A 23,283-nucleotide genomic window follows, 5' to 3' on the forward strand; every position below is an offset into this window, starting at 1 on the left:
CCCTGGATCCCTGGCAGTGCCCAAGGCCAGGCTGGACACTGGGGCTGGGAGCAGCCTGGGACAGTGGGAGGTGTCCCTGCCATGGCAGGGGTGGGATGGGCTTTGGGATCTGTTGCAACCCAAACACCTTTCCCAGCCTTATTTCAAGCGATTCCTTCACCTGAGTCATGCACAGGAGAAGGGATGAAGTTCTGGAGCTGGCACAGCTCTCCCTGCACGAAGCTGTGCTGTGACTTGGGTTGGGATGGGAGCAGGTGGAGAGGACAGGGAACGCTGGGGGTAAAATACGGAATGAACGAATATTGACTCCTCCCCAAATTCCTCCTGTAGAGCTGGAAACCAGGAGCTGTGGTGGTAGCAATTCCTCTCGCTCGAAAAAGGGAAGAAAATCAGGAAATTTGCAAAGATTTCCCAAGACTTCTCGTTTAACTGCAAGGCAAAGAGGCCAAAATCTGCTCATCCATCACCTGAGGAAGGAATCTGCTCGCCCCTGGTGTGAGGACACGGGGGGTGAGGCCGGTGGGAAGCACAGGCACAAACCCCCTGCTCTGCCCTCTCTGCGCTCCTCCCGGCCCTGTTCCAACTGCAGCCAGGGAAGGGGCTCACTCCCATGACTGACCCCGGATCCAAACCCCTCCCTGCTCTGCAGGGCTTTCTCCAGGCTGTTGGGAATTGTGAGGGACTTCAGGACACGACATTCCACAGTAACACACACAGCAGGAGTGGTCCCAGCTGGAACGTCTGTGGGGACACTGGGGCACAGCGACCTCATTGCACACCCCCTGTGCCACTGCCTGCTCCGCTGGGGAGGTCTTCCAACATCAGGAAGGAGAAGAACCTCTAAAGGCTGCTGCCCTTCGTGCTCCATGTAGAGGAGAACCTCCTAACATCAGGGAAAAGCACCTGTGAAGGCTGCTGCCCTTCATATTCCACAGAGAGGAAAACCTTCCAAGATCAGGAGAGAGAAGAACCTCTAAAGGCTGCTGCCCTTCATACTCCACGTGGAGGAAAATGTACCAACATCAAAAAAAGCACCTGTGAAGGGTGCTGCCCTTCATGCTCTGCCTGGAGGAAAACCTTCCAACATCAGGAAGGAGAACCTCTAAAGGATGCTGCCCTTCAAGCTCCATGTGGAGGAAAAAGCACCTGTGAAGGCTGCTGCCCTTCATACTCCACGTGGAGGAAAACCTCCTTCCAACATCAGGAAGGAACCCACAAAGGTTTTTGCCCTTCTCCACCCCACAACATCCAGGGGTCCACAGAAAGCTCCTGCCTCTCCCTGCAGCACTATTCTGACCCCCCCCCGAGCACCACAGCTCCAGCCCCCTGCTATTCCACACCCCCAGGGCTTCCCAGTGGGATCCCAGTCTGTGGCACCAAGGAGGAGGCAGCAGCTCCCCCTGCAATGGGCTGAAATGCCCCAAATTTATTACCTACAAATCTGATGGAGCTTCTCACGCCTCCTTTCCCAGGGGTGTTCTCACAGCACCCCAAAGGTCCTGTCTGCACTCCGCACCTGCCCTTCTGCTCCAGCCGCTCTGCAGGACCCGAGCCAGCCCAAGGAATTAAAGATTCCCAAGCCCTGCATCGGCTGTCCCAGCACGGACACCTCCACACTCCAGGGGCTCCTTACCAAAGCCTCCCGGCTTCTCGGGGGCCACAACTCTGCCAAGATCCTCGTCCGTGTGTGCTGCCCCTCTAATGTGCCCCTGTTCCAAGAGGGAGAGGAGCGTTAGTGCCAAACACGGACCCGGCGGTGCCGCAGCGTGCCGGGGTTGGAAGGCAGGCTGGGAGTGGCAGCAGCACGTCCAGCCAGGAGTGCCACCGTGGGGACTCACAAGGTGACAAAAATGCTGGCCTAAGGACTGAGGAGGTCAGTGGAGCCATCCCACGCTTCCCCAGGGAGCTGTGGATGGAAAAGCGAAGCACTGAGGTTGTTGGGGTGGGGATTGGGGTGAAAGTTCAGCTGGAAAAGCGGGCACGGCTCCGCGAGGTGACGGAGCTCAGGGGGGCCAGGCTGGGCTGGGAGCAGGGTGAGTCTGCAGGAAGGGACAGCAGAGGGGACAGGAGCAGCAGCTCTGCCCAGCACACAGACACTGTGACACGGAAAACCATCCAGAACAGCTGTATCCCATAAAATGGGCAGTTTCCCTCAAAACCTCGGGCACTTCAACAACCCCACACCCTTTGGAAAAGGGTCCGGCAGCTGCACAAGGAGCAAGAGCAAACCCTCTGGGACCTGAGAAAATGGGGAAATGTCTTGGCCAGAGGTAAAAATACCATCTGCTGTGGGATCTTTAATGATCCAAAGGAAAAGGTTCAGCCACTCAGTTCAGAGGCTCATTGGAAAACCCAATAACTTCCCCAAGTTGCTCCTCAAAACTGTTCCTGCCCCTCTGGGATGAGCTGATCCTGCTCCTGATGTCAACCCATGCTCCTGGGAACAGGATATTAAAAGCCACAAGACCGTGATTTTAGGAATGGTGAAAGTTCCTCTCTCTCAGATTTTTTCACACAGAACTTCAGAGGAGGCCCCGGAGCCCCTCTGCTCTGGAGGTAGCCCGGGAGAGCTGGGAATGTTCCCCTGGAGAAGGGAAGGAGCCAGGGAGAGCTGGGAGCCCCTTGCAGGGCCTAAAGGGGCTCCAGGAGAGCTGCAGAGGGACTGGGGCCAAGGGCTGGAGGGCCAGGAGGCAGGGAATGGCTTCCCAGTGGGAAAGGGGAGCTTGGGCTGGGATGTTGGGAAGGAATTGCTGGCTGGGAGGGTGGGGAGGGGCTGGGCTGGAATTGCCAGAGCAGCTGGGGCTGCCCCTGGATCCCTGGCAGTGCCCAAGGCCAGGTTGGAGCAGCCTGGGATAGTGGGAGGTGTCCCTGGATGGCAGGGGTGGGATGGGATGATCCTTAAGGTCCCTTCCATCCCAAACCATTCCAGGATTCCATGCCATGGCCTGAACACCATCTCCAGCCTGAAACACGTCCACAGGGAAAGCTGCAATTCCCAGCACTGGGCATCAAGGTGATCCCCAGGAGAACATTCCAGAACCCTGCCTCTCCTCAGCTGCCACCCAGGACCCTGCAGCCTCGAGGTCTCTAATTTGGGCATGGTTAATTAATTCACCACCAATTAATGCACGAGGGGAGAGTTGGAGTTCACAGAGCAGCAAAGCCACAGCGCAGGAGGTGCTGGAATTCTGGTGGAAAGCTTGGGCATGCAGGGACAGGCACCCCTCAGGTGGCAGCATTCGCTGGTTATCAGGACTGAACGGAGTCAATTAAAGGATGCAAACGTGCTTGGAACCCAAAAAACATCTCCCAAGCAGTGCCTTAGTCATGAAATCCAGAGATATAAAGAGTTACCCACTGCTATTGAGACAGCACTTATGACAGCTCCCAAGTAGCCCTGGATGAACTTGGATGTCGGAGAAGGCTTTGGAAAGAAAAACAAAACATATTTTCAATAAACAAACTTCTGGTTATTAATATTCAACCCTTTTTTCCCCCCTTTTTTGTTTGTTTGTTTAGTTTTTGGTGTATTTGTTTCAAAGCAGAGACAGGTTTAATTTTGTCATATTGTTCTGTGACACGCGGTCTGTCATCCCGAGAGGAAAAAGCGAGGGAAGCTGCGGCCTCCCGAGTGAGGTTAAAGGGAATGGAAAATTAATTGGCATCAGAAAATTATAATAATAGCAGCTCAAAGGAGGGATGTGAGTGAAATTCAGCAAATGGCACCAAATTAGCATTTCTACCCTCAAGTGCTGAACCCCAAACTCGCCACAGTCAATATTTTGTCTGTGAAATGTTCTCTCAATGAGCTGGATGGATTCCAGCTCCGCTTCCCACATCCCAGCACGGGATGAATGGAGGCTGAGGAGAAGGACGGGAGCAGGAGCAGCCCCACCAAGGAGGGCAGCAGGAGCAGTCCCAGCACTTCCCTCCAGCTCCCAGGCACAGCCCCAGCACTTCCCACTGCAGCCAGCGTGTGCAGAATCCTTGGGAGCTGGCAGCGGGATCATGGAGCTTCCTCCTGCTCCCCCAAAGCCAGGCATCATTCTGCTCTGTGCACTTTTAGATCCCAGTTAAACCATTCCAGACCAGTCAGGACCCTGCACTGGTTCAGCTCCGAGGCCCTGAGCCCCATTTCCGTGCCTCGAGCGATTCCCAGATCCCTGTGCTGGTTACACTGAGTTTAAACACGGGAGAGTGGCCAGTCCAGAAATCCCCCAGTGCCCACTCCGGAGGCGTCACGGACAGGGCAGAGCTGGGATTTGTGTTTCCCTGCTGGAAGGGCCCCAGGGCCGTGCCCACAGGTGCCCACAGCCGGCTCCTGGCCGCGCCAGGCTCACCTTGCTCGCGTTGCGGTTTGCATAGTTCACACACGCGTTGTGGCTCTGGTTCAACCACTGCAGGGACAGAGGAGACACGGCGTCAGCACAAACCCAGCAGGATCCGTCATTCTGGGAGCTCTGCGGGAGAAACCATCTGCCTCCGGGCTGCTCCCAGCTCAGCACCTCGCTGGGGCTGGGTCTAGGCCCCCTTCGATGCCCTTCGAAGGGAAGGATGGAAATTCCAAGGGACCCGGTGCCCTGAGGGCAGCTCTGCTTCCCTGGATGCTGCAGGGACAACTTGTCCCCTGGCCTGATCCCCCTCAGTGCTGTTGGCCTTTATTTTCACAGAATCCCAGGATCCCTGAGCTTGGAAAATCCCTCCAGGGTCACTGAGTCCAAGCTGTGTCCGATCCCCCCCTTGTCCCCAGCCCAGAGCACTGAGCACCACGTCCAGGCCTTCCCTGGACACCTCCAGGGACGGGCACTCCAAACCTCCCTGGGCAGCCCCTGACAAGGCCTGAGGACCCTTAATGTGAAGAAATTCCTCCTGATCACATCCATTTGCAGCCAGGATGCAGGATGAAGCCCAGCTGCCATTCCAGCAGTCACCTCCTGAGCTCCAAAGGCTCCCAGAGGGTCATGGGAGGCTTCTGAGGAGCAGGAGATGAGCAGATGTCCCAGCTTGTGGATACAGAGGGCATTTAACTGGCACTGGAGCAGAGCAGCCGGGGCTGCTCCATCCATGGAAGTGTCCAAGGCCAGGCTGGATGGGGCTCGGAGCACCCTGGGGTAGTGGGAGGTGTCCCTGCCCACCTGGGGTGGAAAGGGATGGGCTTTAAGGTCCCTTCCCACCCCAAACCAGTCTGGGATTCCATCCCAGATGTCCCTAAACAGGGGAGGTGAGTGGCCTTCAAGCCCCTGAGTGACTCAGGATGTCCCCAGCAGGTGAAGCCAGCTGGGACAGCTCCCAGCCCAACCCACTAGGACACAATTCCTGGCACGTCCCGCTGTGCTCCCGGCTCCGCCGCCTTCCTGACGCTCCAGGCAGATCCCACTCTGCTCGGAGCCTCCCTGACTGCAGAGCTCTCTATCCCCACTCACACTGCAGACAATAAAAAGACATTTGCCACTAAAAAGGAGGCTGAAAATAACTTGTTCCTTCGTTTCAGCTGGCGGTGGAATCACACTTGTGGTGTGTTTACTATGGATCTCTCCCTCCTGTGCCTGCTTCCTCCCCTTACTCTTAATTCCCCGAATTTCAGTGGGGAATTACACCAGCACCTCCCCACACAGATTATGTTCCCCCAAAGCTCCTGCAGCAGACCGAATGCAGAGGTCCTGGGCTTTGCCATGCACACCTACTCCCAAAATTCCCGGGACTGCCATTCCCATCCCTGCACAGATGTTGCCTTTCCAATGCGAATTTCCCCAAGGAAGATCCCAACTCCCGGTCCTCCAAAAGGCAGATGTGTGAGTTTAGGGCCAGCACTTCCATGGACCATTGACACCCGGACAAAACGGCTCCAAAAAGCTGGATTTTGGTTCTGGCCCATTCTGCCTCTCCCTTGCCACGGCACAGGCAGGTGTGGGGTGGACTGTGGAGCCAAGGTTTGTTCACAGCCCCTCCCCGGCCTTTCCCTAAATGCACCCAGCCCCGTCCTGGCCCTGGAGCACGGCCAGGGTGGGACAGCCAGCCCCGGTTGGTGCTCTGGGCAGAACTCAGCTCCTCCCTGCCCACATTCCCACCCTTCCCAAGGAGCGTTACCTGCCAAAACACAGTGGAGGCCAGGGTCTGGTTGGGCAGGAGAAGACCAACAACCTGCAAGAGGAGAGATTCCCTCGTTATTAAAGCAGCCCTGCTTTGCTCTCTGTGCTTCTCCAGGCGTGCAAACAGCCAGGCTGATTTCTTAAATTATCCTCATTTCTGGCTTTATTTCATTCCTGTTTTTTTTTCATCCCAGTCATTATCAGCCTCCTGCCTCCCCGTTTTCCAGGGCTGGCACTGGCTGATGGCACTGCCCCTGGAAGCTCTGCACCTTTAATCACTGCTTGTAATACACCCTGACACTGACACTGCCCGAAGATCCCGTTAAAATCCAAACAATTCCTAAATCCAGGAATATTTCCGGAGGGAAACACAAACACTGCACGAAGGCGAGAAGAGTTCAAAGTCATCACTGCTGGCAGTGAACGGGGGGGTTCTCATTTTCCTTTGGCACATTCCCTGTTTGGAGCACCAGGAAAAAAATCCCACTGGCACATCTGAGGACAGCAGAGCCACCTGGGAGCATTTTGCTCCTGTTTGGGAGCCTGGGATTCATTTTAATTAATTAATTAATTAATTGATCTCTGTTGGTGTCACACCCCAAGCTGTGCAGACTCCGCTGGGGCTGGCAGCTGCTGTTCCCCCGAGGCTCAGGGCAGCCTGGCCCAGCACATCTGGCCAGATGTTCCCTGCTGGGGCCTGCACTGGGGTGCCAGAGGCTCTGTGAGGCAGCACCTGAGGCCACCCAGGTGTGTCCTGGGTCTGAGGGTGTCCTTGGGCCGTGTCTCACTATGCCATGGGGACAGAGCTCCACAAAACCCATCCCTGACACACAAAATACCTGGCTTAGGGCCGTTTTCTCCCGCTTTAGGGCAGGTTTTTCTTGTTTTAGGGCCATTTTTTCCTGGTTTAGGGCAGTTTTTCTTGTTTTAGGGCCATTTTTTCCTGGTTTAGGGCAATTTTTCCTGGTTTAGGACCCATTTTTTCCTGGTTTAGGGCCATTTTTCCTTTTAGAGCATAAGAAGCTGAAGAAGAGGAACGGGAAGCAGAGCAAGGGGATCCCAACCATCAGCCCCACAAACACAGACAGACAATGAATTCTCAGCAAGAAACAGGTGAGACTCGAGACTCCCTGACATAATTCCCTCCTTTCCTGTGCCCTAAACACCCCATGTTGCTGGAGACGTTTTCTGGCTGCAAAACCCCACGGAGAGAAGAGGCCGAGCAACCCCTTCAATCCCGACCCATTTATTTCCAGGCCACTCGTGTCTCCAAGGCAGGAAAGCCATGAGCTCACTCCCACCCTCAGACCTTCCCCACCGTTTCCTCCCAGTTTATTCCCAAGAATCTGGGGAGGAAGGGACCCTCCTGTCGCCGGGATGAGCTGAAGCCATCCCTGCACATCTGCAGCAGCGGCTGGAGAGGAGGCAACGTCTCCACTCGGGACACGGAGAAACAGCACCGAACAAAAGGGGAGCGCGCTCGGGCGGCCTCCTTTCATTCCCATCTTCCCTCCCTTCTCCTCCTCCTCCTCCAGCTTTTCCTCCCACAGCCTCTTGTGGAGTTGCAGTGACTTTGTTCTCTGGCCCGGCGCCAGCTCCGAGCGAGTCCCACTAATTTACGGCTGCGTTCCCCACGCGGAGCCCGGCTTTAATTAACGCAGCACCAAACGGAGCCACGGGGCCGGGACCCTCCTGGCCCTGCTCTGCCTCGTGCCCCAGAGCCGGCGGGATGGTGAGGCTCCGGAAGAACACGGCGAGGCAGAGGCTGGGGCTGAGCGCCGGGGGAAAATTCCGGCGGAAAATAAATAAATAACAAAAAAGAGCACCCAAAATCTGTATGACTGAAAGAGGCACGTTTAAATGCAAACTCTCCATATGTGCAAGAGTCTGTCAAGAAATGTACAATTTCACTTTTAATTACTGTCAGGGGAAAAAATAACTAAGAAGGAAAACAAAATATAAAAAAAAAAAAGGGGAAAAAAAAAGAGCTTCTAAACACTGGCGAAGTATCAGCGACAGAATTTAATTGGTGATCAGGTGTGAAGGGCCCTTCGTGGCCCCAAAGCCACCACTCGGACATCAGGGAGCCCTGAGCAGCCCCAGCTCCCCTCTGCAAACCCCAAATCCTGCCTAAGGTGTCACTGACAGTCACCTGCAGCCCCAAATTCCCACCTGGATCTTCAGAGGTTCTTCAAAACCTCATCATTTAAAAACCCTCCCGACTTTCCATGTCTGGGGGAAATCAGGTGCTAAAAGCTGTGGTGGCAGCAGGACTCTGCCCTCAAGGCCAAGCTTTCGGCTGAATTTCCAAAAACGTGGATAAACCTTCCCCACGGAGGAGCAGCCCAGGGGAAGAGGCTGCAGCCCAGCAGCTGCTGCGCCCACCTCAGCCCTGCAGCACTGGGAGAGGGTTCCAGAGGCCGGATCCTCTCCCTCCCGGGCTGCAAACGGGGGAAAAAGGGCAAAGCCAAACCCTGCACGCTCACCCACATCCCATCCTGTCCCCTCTCTGCCACCGGCGCGCTCCGGGGTCAGTCCCAAACCCGGCACGGAAAGGATGGAGAAGCAAAGCCCAGGGCTGTGACACGGGAAGAACAAACATTCCCGGGGTTCGGAGGTGTCGGGGAGCTGCTGCGGGGCCGGGAGAGATCCCGTTATTTCCCCCAGCCCTTAATGCCCTCCACAGCGAGCTACCCCAGACTGAATCATTCTGCAGGGGCTGCAGAGGGAAATTCCCCAGGGGAGGGGGATGGCCCCAAACTGCTCATCCCCACCCCGCTCACGGCTCCGGGGTGTCCAGCTGACCCCAAATCCCGCCCGGCTTGGGGACAAGGACGGCCCAGCCCGAGCCCAGCGCAGCCTCTCTTGAGGAAATCCCATCCCCCTTTGTGAAATACAAGCCTCAAACTGTTTTTATGCTGGAGCAGGCTGCCAATTTTGTCACTAAATTTCACAGATCGATTGGCATAAATGTTACATTTTAATTTTAACATTTGAAACGTTTGGGTTTTTTTTTTTTTTTTTTTTTTCTAAATGACAAGAGGTTCCAGTTTATCCTTTACAGCTCCTGAAATTGGGCTCATCTGACAGCTCTCGGCTCCTCTGACAGCTCTGGATTGGGGCCGATTTCATTGTCAATTTGATCGTTAACTCATTTTTGTTTAACCTTTTCTTCTAAAATGCCCCACACAAAGTTCCCACCAAACCTCAGCTCACCACAACAAACAGCAGCAGCCCAGCTGATCCCCGGGTTTGGGGTCACCAACCTCACTGTCCCCACGTGGCAAGGGGGACAACCTCGAGCCAGGCCCAGAGCACCACTGGGTTTAAGGAGATTAAATTCAGGTTATTTTGCTCCTTCGGCCATTTTAATGATCTAATGAGCTGAAGCAAGAGCTGCTGGCTTTGGGGACAAACTGACTCTGGACACCAATTCTTTTGGGGCAAATTCTGTGCTTCAGTTTCCCACGAAACTGGGGTTAATTAATCATTCATGTCTAGATGAGCTGAGGTTTCAGCAGGAGGAGAGCAGGCAGAATTCTCTCCCTTCTGGCTTTTGCCACAGAGAGCACCCAAACACTCACAGAATTCACAATAATAAGGGCAAATCACCCCCGCCCTCAGCAATAACCTCAGGAGAGCACTCTCTGCTTTAATTAATAACCTCAGGAGAGCACCCTCTGCTTTAATTAACCCAAACGAGAGCACACCACACCGGCCTGGCCGAGCTGCAGCTCCTCACGTTGGGCAGAGACCCTTAAACCACAGAAATGAACAATGAAAGTGTCCAAAAATGAAATCTGAGAGTTGCAGGAGTTGCCTTTTGCAGGCAACGAGTTCAGCTTTGCAGAGGGAGAGATGAAAATGGTGAAGGAGGTTGTGGGAACGATGTTAAATGGATCAATAACCTCGACCAGAGGCTGGGTTAATCCATCAACAACCTGACAGATAATAGATAAATAACCTCAATGTATTAATAAATAAATAACCTCAATGTATTAATAAATAAATAACCTCAATAGTAGATAAATAACCTCAACCAGAGGCTGGGTTAATTCATCAATAACCTGACAGATAATAAAAAGTAACCTCTCTATAAGAATAGATAATTAACCTCAATAGTAGATAAATAACCTCAAATAGAGGCCAGGTTAATTCATCAATAACCTGATAGATATTAGATAAATATATCAATATTTATCTCAATACATTAATAGAGAAATAACCTCAATAATAGATAAATAAATAACCTCAGAGCTTGTGTTAATTCATACATAACCTCATATATAATAGATAATAACCTCAATATATTAATAAATAAATAACCTCAATAGTAGATAAATAACTTCAAATAGGGGCTGGGTTAATTCATCAATAATCTGACAGAAAACAGATAAATAACCCCAATATATTAATAAATAAATAACCTCAATAACAGAGAAATAACCTCAGAGCTTGTGTTAATTCATAAATAACCCCATAAATAGGAGATAAAGAAACTCAATGTATTAATAGATAAAAAAACCTTAGTAACAGATAAACATCCTCGTCCAAAGAGTGGCTTAATCCATCAATATCCTCATACAGAACAGATAATTAACATCAATATATTAACAGATCAAGAACCTCAATAAGAGATAAATAAACTCAACCTGACGGTGGTTTAATACATGTATAACACTTAAATAACCTGATATATAATAATAAAAAACCTTGGTGCATCAGCAGATAAAAACCCCTGAATAACAGATAAATACCCTCACCCAGAGGGTGGGTGGGTTCTCCATGATGGAACCCTTGTTAACAGGAAACAGGGAAGGTGGGAATCCTGTGGGAATGTCACAGGGGGCTGAGGGGGAGAACTGCACCAAGGAAAGCATTTCCTGGTGCCCACAATGAAATACTTACGATGGGGGTTCCAAAGGGAATGTAACCTACGGACAGAAAAAGAAGAGAAGAATGAGCTTTAATTTGAATTACTGTCCCAGCTTAGGGGAGAGGCCACCCCTGGCACTGCCACCAGCTCCACACCACCCTGGGACATCCTGGCACATCTTACTCCTGATGCACCAGCCAACAACTGCAGCATCCTCCTGGTTTTCCCATCCTTTATTTGCTTTTCTTGGGTGGCAGTGTGCGAGTTTCCCCAAAACTGAGAGCGCTGAGGTGGGAAAGGTGTCCCAGGTAAGGCCAGTCTGTGCCAGCTCGTGGTGGGCACTCCTCACCCAGCCCAGCCCAGCCCAGCCCAGCCCAGCCCAGCCCAGGGTGAGAGCCCGGCCAGGCCCTGCTCCCGTGGCCCTGGAGCAGCTGGACCCTGCCTGGGCTGACCAGGGGCTGCTGCCACGGCCGGGGGGGTCCTGCCCCTGCCAGCCTCAGCCTGGCATCTGCTCCCTCCCCGTGCCAGCTCTGCTGCCACCAGACCCTCCCACACCTCCCCTCGCTGATCCGGGGCTCCCCCGGCCCCTTCCCCTCTGGCTGAGCCTGCTCCCACCAGGAATACACCCTGGAGATGCTCCCGAAGCACTCAAGAGCTGCAGAGCCCATCCCAGGAGGAGCAGGACCACGTCCCCATAGGTGGCACCTCCCTCCTTCCCCACCAGCCCCTCCTCTGGTGGTTTACACAGGAGAGCTCATTTATTCCCAGCTCATTTATTCCCAGCTCGTTCATTCCCAGCTGACCTGGGAAAGGACCAGGTAGAAGCTGAAGGAAGTGAATTTTCGGGATGGAGGAGAGAGGGACCGTGTCAGTCCCAGGGGCAGGGAGGTTCAGGCTCTCTGCTACAGGGAGAAGTCTTTTCCTCAAATGTTATTGAGCACCACAGAAATCAAACGCTTCACATCTCTCCCCTGCTACGGCTGCCAATTCCTGTGCTAATTATAATTCCTCTCTCTGACTTCCACAAGAAGGTCTCAGAGCATTTTCCCAATATCACTGAATTAACTTCCTGCATCCAATTTACAACCAGAAAGGGCAAAGACCTGAGAGGAAGAAAGATTGAAAAGACAAATACAGGACAAGGCAGCACAGCCGAGGGTCCAGGCTTCTCTCCCTCCCTCCAGCCTCTGCATCATCCCCCAAGGAGCCGCAGCACAAAGCCCCCAGCCCTGGTAATTTTCCCCTGTGCCCAGCAGTCAGGTGAAGATGTTCCACCCAAAACCATGGAAAGGTCCTGTTTACTTAAATAAATCTGTTGGGAAAGCACCAGGGCTGCACTGGCGTTCCCAGAAGAGCTGCTGGGGACCTGAGCACAGAGGGACACCCCAAAAAGGGGAGGGGGAGGCAATTTTTAATCATCCAACAGCTCATTAAGGCACAGAGAAGCTGATCCTTCCTGGAATCCCAGTGCTGGGGCTATGAGACATCAGAAATATCCTGGTCTTTCCTGGGGAATAAAACCCCCTCAGCCCCCTCCTCGTCACCCAGTGAGGAGGGATCGAGCTGCTCACCTGTATTTTACACCCTTTGTGGTGTGGGCACCGAGTTTTGCCATTTAATTTGCAAAATTAAAATGCTCCCAACAGTGACAGATCCCTCAAAAATGCCAGAAAAGGCACTGGCTGGGATCCAGGTAAATTGGGAAGTTCCTGTCTCCTCCATGGGGAAGGGAAGGGAAGGGAAGGGAAGGGAAGGGAAGGGAAGGGAAGGGAAGGGAAGGGAAGGGAAGGGAAGGGAAGGGAAGGGAAGGGGAAGGGAAGGGGAAGGGAAGGGGGAAGGGGAAGGGGAAGGGGAAGGGGAAGGGGAAGGGGAAGGGGAAGGGGAAGGGAAGGGGAAGGGGAAGGGGAAGGGGAAGGGGAAGGGGAGCACTAGATCTCACAGTGGAATTTAGGATCCTCATTCTCCTCACCTGCAAAGGGATTTTGGTGTTGGAATTCCTTCCTGATCTTGGTCTAAATGTTGCCAAGATGCAATTCGAAAAGAGGAGAAACCCCCCCAATATCTGACACAAATTCTGAGTGAAATTCTGGGGGCAAACCGTACCTGACATTCGGAAAGGCATGAAGATGGTCTCGTTTGTGTCGGGGTGGATGATGGCCTGCAAAAGTGTCACCAAAGAGACACGGTGAGGGCACAGCACAGCCACCCTCAGCTCCAAACACCTCCTCTGAGCATGGGATTTCCCCATTTGGGACCCTCCCTGCCTGCACAGCTCCCACCAGAGGCAGCTGGGGCTCAGCAGCCTCCACAAACCCCTCCCTGCCCGCTTTCCCCTCTCCTCGAGTGATTTAGCATCAGTTAATTGTTTAGGAGGAAATAATTGACCCTGACACACGGAGAGTGGCTCTTTCTGGGTTCTGTGTCCCCAAAGCCACACACAGCTGTACTTTAACCTCAGTACAGGCAGATTGAGGAGGGGAAAAAGAAAATCATTTTCTGTCCCTGCCTGTTTTCAGCACCTCCATCAAGGCTGGAATGTCCTGGGTAGGGAAGCTGGGAAAAGCCCTGGCTGTGGAGAGGGATGGGGAGGGCAGGGCTGTGGATGGGGAGGGAATGAGGAGAGAAAGCCCTTTATCCTGCTGGGGAAGCCAAGGGGTCACGGGGAAACCCCCACGGACTCGGGGTGCAAACACAGCAGGTGGCTTCAGCTCCAAGAACTTCTCCCCATCCACAGGTGGAGCTCCATCCTGGAACTTCTCCCCACCTGCTTCAGGATGAGCTGGGATAACAACAGGCAGCCCTCTCTGGATGGCACCACAAGGGACACCCAAAAAAACCCCCCACAGGACCTGGATTTGCCAGAAAATCCAACCCTGATGTGCACCCACAGCTCCTCAGCCAGCCCTGGCACCTCTGGAGACCCCAACCTCCATGGGAATCCTAAATCTGCTCCACAGGTGAACAGCAGCACAGCTCACTTGGCCCATTTTTACCCAGACTTCCCCCCAACTTTCTGCCAAGCCCAGGAGACTGCACTGGAATTAACTGGGAGTGAAAAATCAGTTCCCAAGGGATCTGGGAATGCGGGGAGGAAGGTACAGCACAGGCACAAACCTTCCCAAGGAACTGTCAAACTATTTGCAAAAGACTGGAGACAAGAAAGCTCTTGACTAGACAGGAAGGAGAAAATGAAGACATCAAAGTATATAAATATATATAAAAAAAATCAGGCTCTTTGGTGGCAGAGTGTTCTCTGCATTTACATTTCCATGGGAAGGCAAAACAGCAACTGGCAAAGGGAATGAGGGAGGACAGGAAAAAGGGAAAAAGCAGCAGTAGTTGGAAATAATAAAGAAAATGGAAAATATTAAAGAACTGTATTACCTGTTTGATTTTTTGAGCTCCCCACAGCTGGAGAAATAAAAGAGAACATTAAATGTTAAAATAAGCCAGTGTAGTTTTATCCCAAATCCCAAATATTCATCTTTTAGCTGCTGTGATAAACAAACACAAGGGACTGGGACAAAAACCTCATTTCCTGAGCTCTCCAGGATGGATTTAAAGATGCTTTACACACCTGAGCTCCTTCACAGCTGCGTGGGCAGCGAGGCCAGCAAGAGACAATATTGAACTTATATTAAATGGCAAAAAGAACAACAAGAGCCAGACTTCAGAGCTTTACAAATCCCGAATTCTCTGCTGCACAGAGACCTCAAGGTAAATTTAGCACAGCCTCTCCCTGGATGAGCTTCCTGCGGAAATCCAGCCTCGCTGGGGAACAAAGGTGGAGTGAGGCCTGCAGGGAGCACAGGGAGCTCTTCAAGCAAACCCTGGGTTTAGAGTAAATAGAATAAACAACCACGAGTTGGCGCTTTTAAATGCACCCAAAAAATGCTCATGGAGAGGAAAAACCTCATTTGAAACTCTCACTGTTGCCTCCTGACAGCTTCCAAACACCCAAATCTGGCTCAGAGCGTGGAGAGGGATGAGCACCGAGGAGGAAACACCCTCTGAGAGGTGCAGGTGGGGATGAGGAGGAGACACCAAGCCCCAGAGGTGCTCTGGCACAGACACAGCCCCATGGTTTGCTCTTCCTTCCCAAAGGCAGAGGGGTTTCCTCCACAAATGACACCGAAATCCAAATTATAACCTCCAAACCAACCAAATGCTGATGTGCATCATTCCAGAGACGGATGGAAAGCCAGGACTCTGAAATATCCCTGGGTTTTGCTGTTAAAAACTCGCGTTCAGCCCCAGCCTGGGTCAGCCCCAAGGCCCCAGCGCTGGGACTGCAGCACCTCTGCCTGGGTTTGCTCTTCCCTCAGGTACTTGGAACCGTAAATCCACCCTTTAACCTCCATTTCAATTTAAAAAACACAGATTTGCTGCGAGCCAGGAGCCTGGCTGCTTCCCTGGCAAGGCTCCTTTGCCAATCTCTCCCCACCCTCGTGGCTCTTTTACTTCTTTCCAATTTGTCAACATCCTCTTGAGTGGAGACCGCCAGGAACCAGGGGAATTATTCCAAGGGAGTTGTGCCGGAGCCAATCCTGGGGCAGGAGAACCTGGGGAGTTCTGCTCCTGCTGCTGCTGAATCCCAGCATGGTGATGGCTCTTTTTGGCTCACGATCACCCCACCAAAACCCCGCCGGGTGCTGGGGTGCACCTGCAAGTCAGCACTCACCCTGCTGAGTTCATCATCGTCAGGGTGTTAATTAAGCCTCATCCCTCACCCCAGGTTTACTGCCACTCCCAAATATAAATCCATTAAAATTCTGTTGGGATAAGGTGATTGCTCTGCTCTAAACGGCATCAATTGGCCCATTGATACCAACAGCCCCAGATTTCACTCCCAATTCATCCCACACTCCAAAATCGAGCTCTGTGATGAGCTCCACTGCTTGTGATGAGGAATTGAAGCTCTAAATGTCACATATCCACAGGAGTTTTCCTGGGGAAAAATTCCCTTTGTAAGGAAAATCATTATTCCCCCTTTTCCAGGTGGAAAGCAGAGGTTGAGGGACACAAAGGACAATCCCTGTGGGGGGTACAGACCAGGTGGGTCTAAATCCCAAAATCCGAAGGGAAGGAGGCTCTGTGCCCAGACAGTCACCAGGTCCCTGCCTGCCCACCAGCTGGAGAAGCTCCATGGGGTGAGGGTGGAATTCCTCGGGCTCCAGGTGACCTCCCAGCACATCCCAGTGACCCCACAGCTGCCCAGATCTCCTTTATCCCGGGTGGGAAACAGAACTGTGGGATTTTCCTCTCCAACTGCCGGCACTGACACCAGCAAAAAGGAAGAGGGATGGTTTCTGAGCCAGCACGAGGGCTTTTTTGGTCAAATTCTCTAATTTCATTAATTGATCCCAATATTTATGCCTTTCCCTGCTGCAGTGCAAATATTGTTAGAACACGCGATTTCATTACTTCTCCCAAAGAGACTTCACAAGATGCACCTGATGAGTCACCTCAAGATTCTGCCAGCTCATTTTCACTTCTTTCTCCTCTAATTCCCTTTCTGTCTGCAGCGTTTTCCAGCAGCTCCAGCTCCCTGACGAGTCCTGCCAGCCCGGGGCTCCTCTGGGAGAGGAGTCTCTGTTTTTGCTGGGGTTTCATTCCCGCCCTCTCCAGCCGTCCTGGAGGAACAGCCACGTTTCCATCTCATCCACAGCACTGGGAAACTGGGGAATCTACTCTGGAGCACAGGGAACGACTCCAGATTCGTGCTCGGTTTTAGATTTAAGCCCAGGATTGCTGAATATGATGAGCCTGGATCAGAAGGGTCTCCTGGGATGGAGGATTTCCCTTGGATGGCTCAAAGCTCCACAGGGGCTTTGCCTCACTCGAATTTGGGTGCTCAGGGGTGGGATGACACCAGGGAAGTGTTATCCCAATATTCCACTCTCCACCTGCATCCCAAGCAGGCAGGAATGGACACTCTTCTCCAGCCTGTGGCCACCGCAACTTTCCCTTGGTCAGATCAGGGGGAAGACCTCATGGGTCAGATCAGGCAGGTCTGGAGAGGTCCTTCATGGATGGGGAGGAATCAGCTCCAGGCTGTTCCCAAGTGGTCTCAGATCCAGCATTTCAGGGCACCGGACTTGTGGATGAGATTTCCAACCATCTTTTCCAGGATTCTGATTTTCCTACAGATTATTTGAGGAAGAATCACCACTTTTGTCACCATCTGTAGCAGAGTCTTACAGCCCTGAGCTTGGGGCTCCCAGGCTGGGAAGGACCTGGAGCTGCTGGAGCAAGTCCAGAGGGAACACCAGGATGGTCAGAGGGATGGAGCAGCTCTGCTGGGAGGAAAGAGTTGGGATTGTTCAGCCTGGAGAGGAGAAGCTTTGGGGTGACCTCACTGTGGCCTTGCAGGACCTGAAGGGGCCAACAAGGAAGATGGAGAGAGACTTTTCACAAGGGATGGAGGGACAGGACACAGGGAATGGCTTCCCAGTGCCAGGGGGCAGGGATGGATGGGAGATTGGGAAGGAATTGCTGGCTGGGAGGGTGCTGAGGCCCTGGAATGGAATTCCCAGAGCAGCTGTGGCTGCCCCTGGATCCCCGGCAGTGTCCAAGGCCAGGCTGGACACTGGGGCTTGGAGCAGCCTGGGACAGTGGGAGGTGTCCCTGCCATGGCAGGGGTGGCACTGGATGGGATTTAAGGTCCCTTCCCACCCAAACCATTCCAGGACTCTGGGATTTTATGAACTCAGGAGCTGAATTCAGTTTTCCAGAAACATCACCTGCTCGTGGTATTTGAGGCAGGGGATCAAAGACCATCAGGATCTGAAGAGAACCAAAGCTGTGGTGAGGAGATAGAGACTGGAATAAATCTTGGGAAGAGATGTGATCTTTGCTTGTCAGGACAGTCATTAGCAATCCTTATTTAGCAGCAGAATTGCAGCTTAGATAGTTTAAAAAAAAAAAAAAGAATTTATTTAAAGACTCCATCCAGCCCCAATCTCTTCACCAACACCTGTCACTATAAACACAGCACGAAGGGTTCCAGTTCCCCTCAATGGATGAGCCTCCTCCTATTAAACACAGGAACATTTCGCAGTCCTGGACTCAGAGACGGGAATTCATTTGTCACCCCCATCACAAAAAACTTCTGCCTCATTTCTAATCCAAGTCAATCCTCCTCCTGCTTAAAACCACCTGGTGCCACCACGTAAAGACTGATCCTACATCCATGGGTGCCTGCTCTGGCTGTGCCACGCCGGGAATAACTCCCTGGAGAAAAGCCCTTATTGATTAATCACTCAGTAATCACTCATAATGACAAGGCGCAATTATAGACACAGAACTAATTAGGCGTCACAGGGGAGATGAGCCCAACGCGGAGGTTTGAGTCCTGCAGAGACCCTTCCGTGGGGTCTGCCTGGGTTACACTTTGCACCATTACACAGCAAAACCCCCTAAGTAAGGACAAGGCTGAAGAGGAAATCAATGAAAAATGAGTATTTTTAGTTAATTTCTTTCATCTGTCCAGTCAGTTCCATTTCAAAGTCTGTTCCTCCCCTTCCTGCTCCACCAGAGATGTTCTCACCTTCCACCAGGCCCCGCCTGCACCCAGGAAATGTGGATTTTAACGAGGTAACAGCCTGGAGTTTGCACCCTGTCAGGAACTGCCAGTGGTTTCACACTCTGGGGGTTGTGAGGTTTATTAAAGCACAGCTCGGATCATCCAGCCCACACTGAATTCCAAATATTGGGTGGTGCAGAATGTGGGATGCAGCAAAGCTCCTCCTGGAGCACAACAAGCTCCCTTCTGCACCCTTGGGAGGGACAGCCTCCAATCCAGATGTGCTTTCCCAATAATCCCAGTCGTTTAAATGATCGAAATGAGGGGGGCAAAAATTTCCCAACTCCAGCTGCTCATAGATATGGGATCTGCTGTCTGGCTGTCCTGATAAACCTGGAAAACGAGATAACACCACCTTATGTCTCTTCTAGCTCCTCAGAGGCAATCTCCCCACCGGAGCTTTTATAACCCCGCTCCTAAAATCTTCCCATTAGAAAGGTTTTGGTTCTTCGGGACACAAAGCTCAGCTGAGCCCAGGAGGGGGGCAGATCACAAAGGGACCTGTTCATTTTCTGCCCCCCTGACACTGAAATGAGTCAGCACAGGAGGCACCTGAAGCTCTTCTGGGATGCCAAGGGAGAGCTCCTTTGCCATTCTAAGCATCGTTGAGTCATTGAGAATAGAGAATCAGGGAATTGTTTGGGTTGGAAAAGACTTTTAAGACCATCAACTCCAACCATCCCCAGCACTGCCAGGGCTGCCACTGCCCATGTCCCCAAGTGCCACATCCACAGGGCTTTGAAATCCCTCCAGGGATGGGGACTCCACCCCTGCCCTGGGCAGCTGTGCCAGGGCTGGACAGCCCTTTCCAGGAAGGAATATTCCCAATATCCACCCTGAGCCTCCCCGGCCCAGCCTGAGGCCGTTCCCTCTCCTCCTGTCCCTGTTCCCTGGGAGCAGAGCCCGACCCCCCCGGCTGCCCCCTCCTGTCAGGGACTTGTGCAGAGCCACAAGGTCCCCCCTGAGCCTCATCTGCTCCAGCCTGAGCCCCTTTCCAGCTCCCTCAGGAATTCTCCAGCCCCTTTCCCAGCTCCCTCAGGAATTCTCCAGCCCCTTCCCAGCCCCGTTCCCTTCCCTGGACAGCTCCAGCCCCTCAGGGTCTCTCCAGAGCTGCCCCCAGCACTGGAGGTGCCCCAGCAGTGCCAGCCCAGGGGATGGGCACTGCCCTGGCCCTGCTGATTCCCAGCCCCAGGAGCTGCTGCCAGATCCCAAACCAAGTGTAGGTGGAACCAGAATCGAGTCCCCACGGATAAAATAAGGCAGCACTGAAATAACACCGTGCAGCCTCCCAGCACTCAATAAACATTAACTAATTAATCCTCCCAGCACTCTCCTGGAAAGACTTCAGCAGAGTGAGAATCACTCACTGAAAACCATCATTGCACCAGGACTGGAGAAGGACTTGGATACGTCTGGAATCATGGAACAGTTTGGGTTGGATGGGAACCTTAGCGGTGTCCAACCCTGCCTGGGCAGCTAGGCTCCCTAATCCAGCTAAGGCTGCTCCAGATCAGATTTGTTTCATCTCATTTTAGCCACACCAAGCTCGCCAATCTAATCTGCTCTGTAATCTGGAGGTGATTTGGGATAAACTCCCTAAATCCCGCGCGGATGAGCTGAAACAAAGCCGGTGTGTGACTGAGGAGGAGCAGCAGGAGCAGCAGTCGGGGATCAGGGAGGTTTGAGGTGCAATTACTGCTCCTTCCGTGCCTTTGTCCTCTGACGGGCTGAAACGAGGCCTAAAATCCGCTCATTTTAGTGCCACCGAGAACACTCAGACTGCAGAGGGTGGAAAATCCAGGCGCAGCCCTCGGCCCAGCAAAGGGGCGCTTTCCTGCCGAGAAAAGGCAGCAGCAGGACAGCGATACATCCCCGTCCTATCGCGTCCTGCAGGAGACCAGAGCGGGGGAAAATTACAGTTTACTGCAAATGGACCTCTTCGCTCTTCATCAACACCGTTAGGAAAAGCCATTATTCCCCAAAAGGGCGGCTCTTTAGTCCCTGATGGATTCACTGTTCGCTGCTGTGTCTGGGGCAGCGTGCGCGGCTCTCCCCGCTGCTAACCTGATTGAGGCAAGAGCACAGCAATAAATACGTGCCCATTAGGCTGCTGAGCCTCTTTTCACTCCACCGATCCTAATGGGGGAGAAGTGAAACAGTTTCGAAACAGCGAGTTGCCAGGAGCGCGTTTGGAAGGGCTGAGGAGTGAGAAGGCACAAGTGACACAGCGCGGCTCGAGCTCCGCCGACGCGCACCCAGGGGCTGGCTGGAGCACGGCACACGTCTGTCTCCGAGGGACCATCCATCCACCCGGCTGCCTTCTCCACGTCGGGCACTTCTTTCTGAATTTCATTTCCTCCCCCTGACGCTCAGGGGTGAAGCTTTCAGCGTGGAGCAGAGGGGACAAAAGCAGTAGCTGAGCTGGGTCGCTGCTCCGGTTTGCTCACAAGTAAGATGTTCTTGCATTTTGGCAGGAGGTGCAGGTAAACACCCAGCCAAATGAACAGGCAGAACTCCAGCAGGAAATCCGGGGAGCTGTGCTGGACTAGGTGACCTCCCCAGGTCCTCTCCAGCCCGAGCCACCCTATGATCCTACAGCAAAGAGGGAGACATGGATCAAAAATCCTAAACCCTGGCGTCTCGCAGCTACAAGGCTTTCAGTCAGCAAAGAGCCGCAGCTCAGGATGTTTATTCCTGGTTTTGTGATCCCTGGATTAATTTCCAGCCTCCACCTCGGGTTTCTCTCCCCTTCAGCAGCTCGGGCTGGTTCCTGTTATGGCACCGCAGCCCCTGATGCCCCTGTGCATCCCATCCCTCACACTGCACTGACAACAGGGACAATACGGGGAGTCAGAGGCAAAAAATGAGCATTTTGGGAGAGGGGGAAGGGAGCTCGAGTTTTTATTAAGCTCAGCTCCCTGAACACCCAGCTGTGCCAGTGCAAGGCTCGGGGAGGTGGGAACACATGGCCGGGAGAAGGAGGCAGAGCCGTGGCACTGCTGACGCTGCCATGGCTTCACACCTCCCCTTCCAATAGTCTGGGCACAGAGCAAACCTGTGCCAGTGCAGAGCTGAACTTCAGGGAATGAGACATTTAACAGGCAGCACCTTCATTCTGCTTGAGGACAGCAGCAGCTCTGTGAGACTGAGGGCCCGAGGGGCGCGTTTAATTAATTATCTACGTTTTTAAACCTCTTATTGGCATTAAAAATCAGAACCTTGCACGGGAAAAGCATCACTCCCCCTGCAGAGGCTCCCCCCCCGCCCCCGAGACACTGCTGCTGTTCTGTGGCTCTTTGCCTCTCTCTGCTGGCAGGAGCACAGGGAGGAGCCGAGGTGCCAGCCCGGGACAGCGGGCAGGGACAGCGGGGACAGCGGGGACAGCGGGCAGGGACGGCAGCACGAGGAACCTTCACCGCTGCACTCCTCGGACCGTGCCCTACTGCTTGTTCAGGTACTACATTTTTAGGATAGAATGGTAGGAACCTACAAATGGGGGAAATCTGGGCTCTGATCCCAATTTCCAGCAGCATTCCAGCATCCCGGGCTGCTGCTGGTCAGTATTTGGAGCACTCTGAGGAGCGGGGATATTAAACCAGGAGCTCAGCAGCTCTTCCTACCCCGGTTTCTAAGGCCAAAATTCAGCGTGCAAGGGAAAGGAAATGCAGTTCAGGCATGGAATGACTGCAGGGAACTCTAGCTAGGAAAATGGAAGTATTTTGGGGGAAGAAGTGATGAACAAACCTGAAGTTCACCATGAAGTACCCCCAGTGCCGATACCCAACTGCAGATCTCCCAAGGCAGATCTTTGGTGCCCAAACCCTGAGCACATCCAAGTTCCCCAGCCTTGGACAGGGTTTTCCTGGAGCCAAAAATCCCCCAGGAGAAGCAGCAGTGCCATGAAGAGGAGGGATTTCAGTCCCTCTGGAGCCGATAGCCACCGAGTGCTGCTTCCCTCAACTTTCACCACTGCTGCCATGCCAGCACCAATCTGTTCCCCCAATCTGTGCTGGGCTCTTGGACAGGGTGGGAGAGGGACTCACACACACAGAGGACACAGATGCAACCCCACAAAGTAGTGGGAGAAGCTGAGGATAAAGGACAAAAGCCACATCATTATGCCCCGCAGTTGGTACAGCCTTTTGGTTTGAGGTGAAACCTCAGCACCAACATTCCCAAAACAGGGAAAATGTCCGTATTTCAGCAAGCTGGCTCTCCATCCTTGTTTACCAGGCTGATATTTTCCAGCCCTGGCTTTCAGGGGAGAAACCATTCCCTCAAATGAAACCTTTTCCCTCCAGCGGAGATTCCCTCCAGGAGGCAGTTTGGGGAATTGCCTGCCCTGTCTGGAATTGGAATTGGATATGTTACAGTCTCTACCTTCTGCTGCAAATTGGCTCCCAGAGCCCTCGTGTGTGTCATTTGCACCTTCCCACTCGCAGCAGCCACCAGAGCTCCGTGGGGACGGATCCTGCCAGTCCCAGGAGCAGCCACGGAGCCGGCGTTGGAATGGCCCCGGGACAGGGACCCTCAGTATGGGGACCCTCAGTACGGGGACCCTCAGCATGGGGACCTTCCTTCAGCACGGGGACCCTCAGCACAGGGAGGGACCCTCAGCACAGGGACACTCAGCACATCCCAATCCCTGTCCCTGAGGAATTCTGGCTGCAAAGGTTGCTGAGGTACCATGGGACCACTTAAATGAGCACCCTGGGCTAGTGGGAGGTGTCTGG

The 23,283-nt window shown here is 53.1% G+C and overlaps 1 protein-coding gene across 1 annotated transcript in view; it reads right to left on the minus strand.

Moving 5' to 3' along the window:
- Positions 1-23,283, minus strand: part of LOC138110157 (rab11 family-interacting protein 5-like) — a 128,636-nt gene that overhangs the window by 41,661 nt on the left and 63,692 nt on the right. Inside the window, exons 6-11 of the mRNA XM_069014879.1 lie at positions 14,350-14,376; positions 13,069-13,123; positions 10,998-11,023; positions 6,088-6,141; positions 4,341-4,397; positions 3,359-3,424 (exon numbers count right to left, since the gene is read on the minus strand). Of these exons, the coding sequence (XP_068870980.1) occupies positions 3,359-3,424; positions 4,341-4,397; positions 6,088-6,141; positions 10,998-11,023; positions 13,069-13,123; positions 14,350-14,376 (285 nt within the window). The remainder of the gene's footprint in view (positions 1-3,358; positions 3,425-4,340; positions 4,398-6,087; positions 6,142-10,997; positions 11,024-13,068; positions 13,124-14,349; positions 14,377-23,283) is intronic.

Source organism: Aphelocoma coerulescens, chromosome 4 (genome assembly GCF_041296385.1).
Source record: "Aphelocoma coerulescens isolate FSJ_1873_10779 chromosome 4, UR_Acoe_1.0, whole genome shotgun sequence".
Taxonomy (NCBI): Eukaryota; Metazoa; Chordata; class Aves; order Passeriformes; family Corvidae; genus Aphelocoma; species Aphelocoma coerulescens.